The following is a 12,500-nucleotide window of genomic DNA, read 5'->3' as shown; positions in this document are numbered from 1 at the left end:
CATGTCATTGAGGTACACCCCCCCCCCCCCCCCCCCACTACTCTTCCAACAGCGGTGTGTTGAAGGCTGTTACCGCGAACCCGTTAGCATGCTAGCGCCGCCGCGCCGCGCACGCCTTAAAATAGACTTGCTCTCCGTAGCCCTCTGTGTGACTGATGGCGGGAAAAGCTGCACTGTAATGAGTTTTCACCGCGTGAGTGCAGAGGTAGTGTGTGTGTGTGTGTGTGTGTGTGTGTGTGTGTGTGTGTGTGTGTGTGTGTGTGTGTGTGTGTGTGTGTGTGTGTGTGTGTGTGTGTGTGTGTGTGTGTATGGGGGGGGGCGGGATAGCAGTTGCTTACTGTAAACTGATGGGTAGGCCGATTTAGTCACAACTCCAGCTGCAGCGCTTACCAGGGCTTGAGTTAGATTCTTGTTCTGTTTCCATTTGTTTATTTCTGTACAATGTAGGCGAGGAGGGGGGGAGGTGGTGGGAGACTAAAAATGCATGGAAAGATATGTGCCGCCAACTGGCAAAAAGGATATAAATATCGTCTTTTTAAAACTCCTCTTTGTATTTTATACCGGTTCTGATTCCGGTTCTGAGCCTTGTTCGGATTCCGGTTCTGATTCCGTTTCTGATGCTGGTTCTGATCCAGGATCTGATTGTGATCCAGATTGTGGTTCTGCTTCTGTTTCTGCTTCTGATTGTGGCTCTGAGTTTGGTTCTGAATCCGGTTCTGATTCTGGTTCTGTTTCTGCTTCTGATTGTGGCTCTGAGTTTGGTTCTGAATCCGGTTCTGATTCTGGTTCTGTTTCTGCTTCTGATTGTGGCTCTGAGTTTGGTTCTGAATCCGGTTCTGATTCTGGTTCTGTTTCTGCTTCTGATTGTGGCTCTGAGTTTGGTTCTGAATCCGGTTTCTGATTCTGGTTCTCATCCCGGTTTGAATCCGGTTTTATTCCGGTGTCATTCCTCCGGACCGCTCGCTAGCTCCCCCTACCCAGCGTCCGTCAGCTTCCCCTTTGTCCTCAGAGCCAGAACCCGGCTCCACAACAACACTCCAGCGACCCGGCCTGTGGACACAGTGCCGCGGAAGCATCCAGACGAAGCACCTCGTCACAGACGAAGGGACGAAGGGCGAGAGAACAAACGACAGCGTTTTCAATGGCTTCTCCGGCGCCGGAGCGACCGTTGCGGCGGCCCCTTCCCCCTCAGTCTTTCATCTGTCTGAGGCGCTCCCAGACGGCCAGTAATGGCTGGAAAGTAGCCTTGATGGCCCTCTGTCTGGGAGCTGTTCATTAAAGTAACAGTGGGGGAGGAGAGGGGAGGGAAGGGAGGGAGAGGAGGTTACCCAAGTGTCCGCCCACCCTATCCACAGCCGTCCTCCAGACTTCCGCTGATAGACCTAGAAACTCGCCCTTCCCCACCCAAAGTGAAAGTACACATATCCCCCCCCCCGCCTCCTCCTCCTCTGCCGTCTCTCTGGATGGTGGCCAATTGGTTGCCCAGTAATAGGTTACTCCCCCCCCCCCCCCCCCCCTCCTATCCTTCCCTCCATACAGGACACACACAAACACAAACACACACACACAAAGACACCTACACACTCGCCCACTACTTTTACTTTCAGTTTATTTTCTCAATGCTGCATGGATACAGCCCTGACTCTTTATCTCTCTTCTTTTCTCTCTCTCTCTCTCTCTCTCTCTCTCTCTCTCTCTCTCTCTCTCTCTCTCTCTCTCTCTCTCTCTCGCCCTCCCTCTCTCCCTCTCCCTATCTCTGTGTCTATCCCTGTCTGTCTTTCTCAAACTCTCTGCCGTTTCCTAACCTCTGGCCCTCGTATTGTATTTCACTGTTATTATTATTGTTGTTTATTCTGTGACTCAGATCAAGCCAATAAGAGTGGGAAAGGCCAGCAGCGTCTGCGAGTGCTTACATATATACTGTGACCCGCCCCCCTCCTGGAGCCTACCCCCCCCTTTGCAACATTATGTAACCTGCCTCTCCCATTGACAGCCCTATTACTTCCTCTGTCAGCAGAGAGAGAGATGCTCCCTCCATAACCAGTTTAACCCATAAGGGGATCAGCGTTATGAATATGGAAATATGGGGTCCAGGTTAATGCTCTGTGATTAATGAGGGAACAGGTCTGATGACTGGTGACATCGTATTTATGACTACAGAGTCCGTCTGTCTATCTGTGTCTGTATGTCGGTCTGTCTCTCTCTCTCTCTCCCTCTCTCTCTCTCTCTCTCTCTCTCCCTCCCTCCCTCTCTCTGGCTCCATCCCTGTCTACATATGTATATGTATAAATAAATATTCAATATAGAATTCAGCAAATTGCATATATTTATAATTTATTTATTTTCAGTCTCCTTATTCAGGTACCAGTTGCGTGTACACATTGTTCAACCCTCTTAAACCCAGAAACTAGAAGAACACAATGGCAATCGACGAGTCCAAATCATCATCCATGATATTTGTTCCTTCTAAGCCTCCGTCCTCCATGTTGTCAATGTCTTAACGTTTCCGTCTTCTGACTGTGTCCTCCTCAGTGAACTGAAGGAGAAGCTGAACGCAGACTACGGCCCAGAGAGGGAGTTCCTGTACCTCAGCAGCCAATGCTTCCAGCTCAAGGTGTACGACGAGTGAGTAACCTTAGGCCGTCCCTTGAAGCACACCATTCATTATGGAAGGCCGACATACGACGGGGGTTGAATTTTTTTTCCTTTCAATAAAACCCACAACGCTTTTACGGTCTTTTCTCCGTTTTGATTGATGCCGGCAATTTTCCCCCCTCACTTGAGTTCTCGTTTCACTCGGGGCGATTTCTATGGACGCCTTCGATTCGAAAAATGGGAGAAGCCGTCTTGCGTCGCGTCGACTCTGGATGGTGAAACACTGGCCAGCTCGCACGACGCGGAGAGGGCCTGTGAAGGTTTGGAGAACGCCAAAGTCAAAGCACAGCGGGGGAGGGCGAACGGGGGAGGAAAACCTCGTTCAGCAAGCCCAGGACCGCACACATTGTAACCGTTTCATTTCAAACCGGGCGCATAATTAATCAATTAATTCATTTTTAATTATAGCAAATACGGGAGCGCAATTAACAATCTAGTCATTTAAAATTGATAATTTGCGAGCGCCGAGTCAATCCCTGTAGAAGCCAAGCGGCATAATCAACGGAAATGTAATCAACAAAACAAGTTCTGCTCTCTCTTCCCCTATCGCTCTCTCCCTGTCTCTCCCTCTCTCCCTGTCTCCCTATTTCTCTCTCTCCCTGTTTTCCTCTGTCTCCCCCCCTCTCTCTTACTCTCTCTCTCTCGCTCCCTGTCTCTCCCCCCTCTCTCGCTCTCTTTCTTTCCCTGTCTCTCTCTCCCCCCCCTCTTTCTCAGTCCCCCTCTCTTGCTCTCTCCCTGTCTCCATCTCTCTCTCACTCTGTCTCCCTATCTCTCTCTCCCACTGTCTCTACCTCTCTCTCCTTCCTCTCCCTATGTCCCCTGCAGTGGTAGAGTCTGTTCTTCTCGAGATTGTCTGCCAGCTGGAGTCTGCCTGAGCGGTGGGTGGCTCTACTCTTTAGAAGGAATATCGCTTCTGTGAGATCTGTGCCGAGATCGCGGGAATCTCTCGCCACGAAACGCCCGCTCGCTCCCCGGCTATCCGCGGAAATACGATTTCCTCCCGTCTTTGGTTCGCGGGTTCGTCCACGGAGCAAAAGGTGTCCCACGGCTTCGCTTTGCTCCCGCGGGGAACAGAGGAATCGTTAGAGGCGCGGGTTGCGAGCACAGAATACGAAAAAACGACGCAAAAACTGAAAATCGGAAACGGTTGGATGTGTTCTGTTTATCGGTTGAAGTGGACCGTTTATCTGCTCGGAAACGGTGTTCACACAGAGGTCGAGCTGTTAACAGCTTTGGTTTGGACTAAACAAACGCACGCACACACTTGAGAGGGCACAGAAACCGCGTCGCCGTTCCATCCCAGGCCCATTAGCGTTGTGTAGCTCTGCCGCCAGCGCTGCATCGAGCCAAGGCCTCTTCACCTCTGAGCGGGCCCTCCCCCACCCACGCACCCACCCTCACCCACCCACCCTCTCTCTCTCTCTCTCTCTCTCTCCCTCTCTCCCTCTCTCTCACTCTCTCTCTCTCTCTCTCTCTCTCTCTCTCCCTCTCTCTCTCTCCCTCTCTCCCTCTCCCTACCTCCCGCCCCACCCCGCCCAGCATTTGGCCCAGTAGCACCACACAGTAGCCCCTCACTCCGCCACTCCTCCACTGCTCCTCTGCTTGTGATCATCCTCTGGAGGCCTGTCTCCCACACGCTGCCTCCCCTGGTGTTCAGACCTCTCACTTTTGATTAAAATCGCTCCACTTCATCCTTCCTTCTTCTTTTTTCCTTTTTTCTCCCTCTCTCTGCTCGGCGTGCCGGTCTCGCACGGGAAGGGCCCGGAGCCCTGGGATAAAGAACAGCGTATCTTTAATACCAACTAATATCTCCCACCCGTTATTGAAATGGATGAAGATTCCCCGACAGCGCGCAAAGCGTCAGAGAGAGTGAGAGGAGCTGTGAGAGGAGGAGGGGGAGGAGGAGAGGGGGAGGAGAGGGGGAGGAGGAGGAGGAGAGGGGGAGGAGAGGGGGAGGAGGAGGAGGAGGAGGAGGAGGAGGAGGAGGAGGAGGAGGAGGAGAGGGGGAGGAGGAGGAGGAGGAGGGGGAGGAGAGGGGGAGGAGGAGGAGGAGAGGGGGAGGAGGAGAGGGGGAGGAGAGGGGGAGGAGGAGGAGGAGAGGGGGAGGAGGAGGAGGAGGAGAGGGGGAGGAGGAGGAGGAGGAGGAGGAGGAGGAGGAGAGGGGGAGGAGGAGGAGGAGGAGAGGGGGAGGAGGAGGAGGAGGAGGAGAGGGGGAGGAGGAGAAGGAGGAGGAGGAGGAGGAGGAGGAGGAGGAGGAGGAGGAGGTTCTGTTAGTGGAGGAGGAGGAGGAAGAGGAGGAGGAGGAGAGGGGGAGGAGGAGAGGTTAGTGGAGGAAGAGGAGGAGGAGGAGAAGGAGGTTCTGTTAGTGAGGAGGAGGAGGATGAGGAGGAGAATCTTTTAGTGGTGGAGGAGAAGGAGGAGGAGGAGAAGGAGGAGGAGAAGAAGGAGGAGGATGTGGAGGATCTGTTAGTGTTGGAGCAGGAGGAGGAGACGGAGGAGAAGAAGGAGGAGGAGGAAGAGTTAGTGGAGGACGGGGGAGGAGGAGGAGAAGGAGGAGGATGAGGAAGAGGAACAAAATGGGGAGGAGGAAGAGGAAGATTGAGATTGAGGATCATTAGGAATAGGGAGGAGGGCAGCACAGGCACACAGGCCTCAACACAGTGCATTAACCAGCCCTAATGGAGCAGGGAAATGGCGGTGAGGGGGTGATTGGTTTTCGGAGGAACAGACACAAACTTTAGACTCTGTTTGTTTTAATATATGGTCCTAATGGGATCCTCCTTCTTTCTTAACATCAAAGCCCCTTTTTCTTCTAGTTCCCGTAGTTCTTGAGTCGGGAGTTTGTTCCGGGCCTTAGTCGGTCCACTCAACCCATCCTCCCCCCCCCCCCCCCCCGTTTGGTTTTATCCAAGGCTGCATCGCTTGGGTTCGATCCGATGGATCAGAAACGAGCAATCACCTCACATGGACGCTGGAAATGGTTGCAGCGTATAAAGATGGGAAGGGGAGGGTCGGTGCGCATGCTATCATCTTCATCCTCATCTTCCTCCGGACTGCTCTGAAGATCATGCACAGTTTGAATTTGAGGATATAAAGATGTACCCAGGAATTCGAGTTGTATTGTATTATAGCTGTAGTTCCATCACTACACACTTTTCTCCACGACAATAGAATAGAGTTAAGATTAGATTCCTGCCGTTCACTGCAGGCCTTCAAAGCGTTTTTCGAATAAATCGCACTCGTTTCCGATGAGAGGTAGCATTACCGCCTTCTGTGTGTGTGTGTGTGTGTGTGTGTGTGTGTGTGTGTGTGTGTGTGTGTGTGTGTGTGTGTGTGTGTGTGTGTGTGTGTGTGTGTGTCTGTGTTTGTGTGTGACGCCAGAGGTTTTCTGCTAATATATCCGATATATATATCTGCCTTGGAATAAGCCTTGTTATTCCATGGCAGAGGCCCAGCCGAGAGAGAGAGAGAGAGAGAGAGAGAGAGAGAGAGAGAGAGAGAGAGAGAGAGAGAGAGAGAGAGAGAGAGATGGTGGGGGTTGTGGTGTTGGTGGCAGAGCTGGTGGTGGTTGTGATGGTATATATATTATTGAATCTATAATTAATATTATTTTACATATCCAGAGAAGATTAAATTAAGCCTTGAGAAAAATGAGTTATCGAGTGAGGTTAGTCCAATTAACACCGTGTTACTGTCGATACACACATTAAATAATTATTGAGCAAGTGAAAAAAAAAGCTGAATATCATATTTGCGTTTTCATCATAGCCAGCCGATTCCGTTCCCCGCTGAAGTTCCATCACGCGTCCACTCAGCCAATCAGAGAACAGTTTGATGCGTGTTCCCCGTTTGGTTCGACCCGTTGAAGCTACTCAGAGAGACGGGCGGGATGTTTGGGTTAAAAGGTTTCCCTTTCCAAAGAACAAAACAAAAACAATCCGACTTCCGCCGGCACCACCCTCAGGAGTGGAGCGGTCGATGGTGGCCTCACCACGCTCCAGCACTTCCAGCCGTCGCACAGCTACGTCACCCCGCTATAGCAACTGACGGGCTAACGTCACCCATGGCGTCACGGCTTTGTCATTTCCTGTTTATGTCAGAGTGACATCCGGTCGGCCCACACAGTGTTCGTGTCGACTTGTGCGGTGTGGGCCTGGCGCCGGCCCCGGTGGCGCAACCCGCTAGTGCGCGCGGCATGTGAGCGTTTCGCCTCAGGGCGACCCCGGTTCGAATCCCACTCACGGCGGTCGGTCACGGTTGATTTCCAATCTTTCTCTCGACTCACTTTTTCTACCTGTAGTCGCCGTCCTGCCCGTAAACTCACGGGAGAGCACGTCTAAAATATAAAACGTCGTCATTTCGGCGGCGTCATGGCGGCTGCGTTAGTGTTTTCCCGCTCAATGTCTTTTGAAAGTCGTGTTCCGACGCGAGCGCAAGCTGTTTATGCAGGTCCATGCTTCACTCTGTCACTTGGCCGTCACACTCGCTGGCTTTTAAACGATGATAGATGTCGCGGGCGCGCTGTTGTTAAATTAATGCGGGAGATTTAGTGTGTTTCCTTAATGAGCTGCTCATGCAATTAATTAACTTTGAAAGGGCGCAGTGGGTCGATTGTCCATAACAAAAGGAGAAGGTAAGAGTGACCGCGTTTTGTACACTTTCTTAACTTTTCGTTAGGAGTGATTTCACTTTGCTCCATTTTTGGAGCAAAAAAAATAATTAAATGGCAAAAGTAAATTACCTTCACCGGTTCTGATATCGAAGTTATTAAGAAAACATCTAAAACGATTTAGGCATTGTACTTCCCTGTGCTTGACCTTTACTTTCCGGCTGTACGCATACAAGTTCTTAATGAATACCACAACTTTCGTATCAATTGACTAACTAGCATCACCAGCTATAAAGCATTATAGCTCTTGATGTTAGTTTGTATGATGCTAGTTAGATGTTTCGTACCGTTGAGTGGAACAAAAGCGCTCTTACAACTCTCTCCCCCACCGGATATTTTTTCGACAGAGAGACTCAAACGCCACATCTACTGACAAACACCATTAGATACAAGCTCATGTTTTTATTCTGTGTTATTACTTTGCTCCTGGCACCTCCCTTCTGCTGAAGGGAAACATCTTGAGCACCGAATTACTTTCAGGAGAGATGTTTCTGAGGCCGACCCGTCAATTTCTATAAAAAAAAACAACAACCGAGGAACTTGTTGTTGATACTGCAGTGCTTTTGTGCTTCCAAACGCTGGCTCCCTAATTATTTCCTCCAGCGTTGGTTCAGGGGGGATGGATTGAACACTGTGGTGCCAACAGTCATGTTATGTTCCCACTTTTAAGGATATTTTAGAAAGAAAAAACGTTTTTTTGAAGGCTATTTTAAAAGACAAAAACACGTCCTGCCTGACTCTCTGTGATCATAATAATCATAACAATTATTTTGGGGGTTTATGTTCAGCGGGAAAATGCTAAGACTCGCGCAGAGTAGCAACATTAGCATCGTCGTGATGTTAAGATGAGGCGATTGTCGTTAAGTAAGTGCTGTTGGAGAATCCTTGACAGTCGATTGAGGAGCCCAAAGTGAAAATTGTGTTTAATTGGTCAGCGGATGGCTGTTGTCGTGTTAACTTGGGGGCGAATCGACAGAGCGTAATAGTCTGCAACTCTTTAACGATTCTGCGGCAGATAGCCGCCACGGCGAGATAAAGTTTGATGGATCAACTTGGCATGGAAAGCGCTGCTTTAAATGATTAGCCAGCAGCTATTTGTGTCATTGCCTTCAATGATTGCTTCGAACATCCAAATTGGCCGTCGGTTTGGCTTGTTTTGTTTACCCTTGTTTTTTTTCACACGTTAATAAAGTCATGGTTTTCTTTTTAAGGAGAGCCCATTCTCCCTTATCTGTTTTTCTTACCCTCCTGGGTATTTTATTTTGGGACCCCAGCCATCCCGTCCCAATAAGTCATTGACGTCGCTGGAAGAGAGGAGAGCCAAAGTGATTCACATTACCATATACATAACCCCGAGACTGTGTGTTTAGACAAAGCTATTTGCCAATGTTTCCATTATTGTCGACGCACTCATTTTCACCTGCGTGAAGGCAAACACACACCCACACTTGCCTTTTCAAGGTTAAAATAAACATATACATGTGACAGCTGTGGAAAGGCTGGGCTCGCAGCTAATTCATTAATTATGAAGAGTGTGGACCCTCCTGCTGAACTGTTGGATGTATAAGCGCACTCCTCATTAATATGTGAGTGTGTACGATTTAATCAGCTTTCCTCTCCATACTGCTGCAGAGGACTGCTGTCTTTAACAGTGATGCTGCCGGCACCAACCGCACACATATCCATTCCGACTCAGATGTGTGCTTCGCCATGTGGAAAGTGGAAGACAACTAAAATGGCGACATTGAGGGCTGCTTTTATGCCTTCAACTCGCTGCCAAGAATAATGGAGATACCGGGTCCCTTTCGCCACAACCCAAGTCTCTTGGCGGAAACTTAAATGAAACAAAAATACAGGCAAACCGAAACCCCAAAGTAATTATGATGCCGGGTTTCAAATGAGATGCGGGCAAAGTACTGCTTCGAAGTGTATTCATGACTGTATTCAAATCCCCGACCTTAAATCTCCTGGTTTCCCATTAGGCTAACCATGTGACATTAGAACGTTTAAAACAGTATACGCTGCAGACCACATTTCACACGGCTCTCGCCTTGTTGGGGAAAAACAACAATATCTCCTGACCTTCTCCCCATGCAGACAAATGATAGTGAGAAACGGCAGTGGCTGGCTCCTATTAACTGCCAACACTAAGGCCGGGCTGCTATTCCCCACCGAAAACGGCCCATTCAATTACCCCGAGTGATTAACGGCACAGTTTTTTTATGCGTTTGTTTTTGTTTTCTTTACCATTTCTCTTCGTTACCACTCGGAAAAAGAGGAAAATCAAACCGCAAATGTCGGAGGTTAAAGATGACTTAAAGTGAAATGTTTGCGTGCCTTTTTGTATGCTCTATCTCTCTATTTAGACTCGTGTTCATTTACAGGCCGTCTCTATGCATACTGACTTACAAGTGAGGCACTAGGCTATAAACGTACACAACAAAGACCGGAGCTTCCCACAGCTACACCATGCAACACAAGTGTAGCATTGAGGGCGTAAAGGTGTTTGTTTGTTGGTTTTTTGGTAAGGCGTCATTCACATCGCAACAACAAAAGTGCTCCTGCAAGCATAATAAGCCTGCTAAGTGTTAAGCTATCCCCCTCAAGAGCTGAGTCTTCATGTGCGAGATCAAATTACCTGACGCACTTCTCTGAGGTTCGGCGTAAGGAGAAATATACTCTGGAATATCGATCGGAAAAAGAGTCCATGTGATGTTTTGTGGTGTACGTCTCAAACAAAGCAGTTGCCATTTCTCCCTGTCCGTGAAAAATTACTTTCTTTTCCCTGATGAAAGCTGTTTTGAAACAACAACCAAACGTGGCCCGAGATAAATGCTTTGGGAGGCAACATTTCATTTTGGCTGGCTAGCAAGAAGCAGTGGTGAATCCAATTAGCAATTGCCTTAAGGTGCAAGCATTCAGCGAGATAAGACCCAAGTATTAATATCTATCTGTCTGACTGAGTGATACCGACACATCTCCTACTCATACAAACTGCCTACATGAATTTTGATTTATTTATACACGTGTTTACGTATTAATCCATGCATGCTTGTCAGGGATGATTACAAGAACAAGTTGGAACAACTCTGTGTTGATATATGCAGCTTAAATAAGTTGCATAATGTATGTTACTAATAAGTTACTCCTTCCAAGAAGAACCGCATATCCTTGTTCCCTCTCATTAGTGAAGTTGAAGGCAAAATCAACGTCCTTATCCCATATCTATTAGGGAGCTTGATGTAAACACCAATATGGCCATCAAGATGTGATTCTGGATTCAAGGTTATTGGTTGCCTTATTTGTGTGTACGGTTCAATACAAAAGAAACACAGCCATCATCATCTCTACATGGCGTCATCTAGCTCAGGAGGAAGAGCGGGTTGCCTGGTAACCGGAAGGTTGCTAGTTCGATCCCCGGCTCCTCCTAACTGAGTGCCGAGGTGTCCCTGAGCAAGGCACCAAACCCTCACCGCCCTCGACGAGCTGTCTGTCTCTCTTGCATGGCTGATACCGCCATCGGTGTTTGAACGTATACATGAACGGGTGAATGTTTACAATAATTGTAAAGAGCTTTGATTGGCAACTGGTTAGAAAACGGCTGTATAAATACAATCCATTTACCGTTCATGTTGTCGCCGTGCATCTTGGGTATCTGAAGTCTCTCTGTTTGTCCCTCCCTCGTCTATATATGTAAAAAGGTCAACGCTCAACCAGGCTGTCGGTGGAGTTTCATATGCCTGGCTTTCTGTTCCATTCACCTAACCTTCCCTTTATAAAAATAACTACCACCAGTCAGCGGTCCAAGGTAATCAACACCGTGGATCCCTGTGTCTTGGCGCGCACACTCTCTACCTGGAGTGTTTCATTTGTCTGCCACCACAGCTGTGGTTTGAAGCCTCTTTCAAAACACTCTCTCTCTCTCTCTTTTTATCACTTAAGGGAAAATATGGATTCTCTTCATTTTCCCTGTTCGCTCATCCAGTGATGAGGTCACGTAAACAACTAATTGCGTTGCCGTGGACGATCCTCGGCGGCACTTTTACCCCGTGTGTCGGCCAAGGAAGATAAATGAAACGATAACAAAGTGTATCCATGGTAACCGATGAACCAATCAGCTTACAGTCTGCTTTCGTCGTCCACTCCAGTGTTCATGACCCACACAGTCACACACGTTAGTACATAGAGAGACACACACGCATATAGATAAACACAGACAGTCACACACACACTTACATAAACACGGACACACACACACACACATATACATTCATAAATACACTCACACATACATGCATACATAAACACAGACAAACACACACACACACACACACACACACACACACACACACACACACACACACACACACACACACACACACACACACACACACACACACATTAACACAAACACACACACACACACACACACACACACACACACACACACTCACACATACATAAACACATACAGACACACAGATTAACACACACACACACACTGCACTGCACAGTTGGTGGAGTTCTCTCTCTCTCTTTCTCTCCCCCTCTCTCCCTCCCTCCCTCCCTCCCTCCCTCCCTCCCCCAACACCTTGCTCCTCACTCCGCAATCAGAAGTACGAGCTTATCAATATGTGAGCATTTGCTGGTTGCTGTGTCTCACCTTCTACCTTGTTATTATATTTGAACACCTAACTGTTAGACTCAAATGTCTCAGATAACACATACTTGCGTTGGCCTAAAGAATTTGTCGACACTGTGCTTTTTGGAGGAGATTCTTTGGGGGCAGATAGCTATGGAGGGCCAGAAGGCTGAACGCTGCCTATCGGAGGTGTATGTGTGTGTGTGTGTTTGTGTCTGTATGTGTATGGGGGGGGAGTTAGCTCTGCTCCACCAGGGGGTCGATGCTGATGGCTGTACGGAAGCTTACACCGTGCACCCACTGTGATTTATATACTGGTCGCCGTCGATCTCTGACCTCAGCCCCCCCTCTCCCCCCCCCCCCCCGCCATCCCCCTCCCTCTCTCTCTCTCTCTCTCTCTCTCTCTCTCTCTCTCTCTCTCTCTCTCTCTCTCTCTCCCTCTCCCCCCCCCCCCTGCTCTCTCTTTTTTTGTTTCTTTTTCTCTCACAGACATTTCTTTCCTTGCCTTTCAGACTGCCTCTGCCATCGCGGCAC

The 12,500-nt window shown here is 48.8% G+C and overlaps 1 protein-coding gene across 1 annotated transcript in view; it reads left to right on the top strand.

Moving 5' to 3' along the window:
- LOC130369798 (glucosidase 2 subunit beta-like) overlaps positions 1-12,500 on the top strand; it is a 68,598-nt gene that overhangs the window by 52,856 nt on the left and 3,242 nt on the right. Inside the window, exon 5 of the mRNA XM_056575355.1 lies at positions 2,533-2,625. Within this exon, the coding sequence (XP_056431330.1) occupies positions 2,533-2,625 (93 nt within the window). The remainder of the gene's footprint in view (positions 1-2,532; positions 2,626-12,500) is intronic.

This window comes from Gadus chalcogrammus, chromosome 17 (genome assembly GCF_026213295.1).
Source record: "Gadus chalcogrammus isolate NIFS_2021 chromosome 17, NIFS_Gcha_1.0, whole genome shotgun sequence".
Classification (NCBI taxonomy): domain Eukaryota; kingdom Metazoa; phylum Chordata; class Actinopteri; order Gadiformes; family Gadidae; genus Gadus; species Gadus chalcogrammus.
Note: the sequence above shows the minus strand (reverse complement) of the source record. Positions and strands in the feature narration are given on the sequence as shown.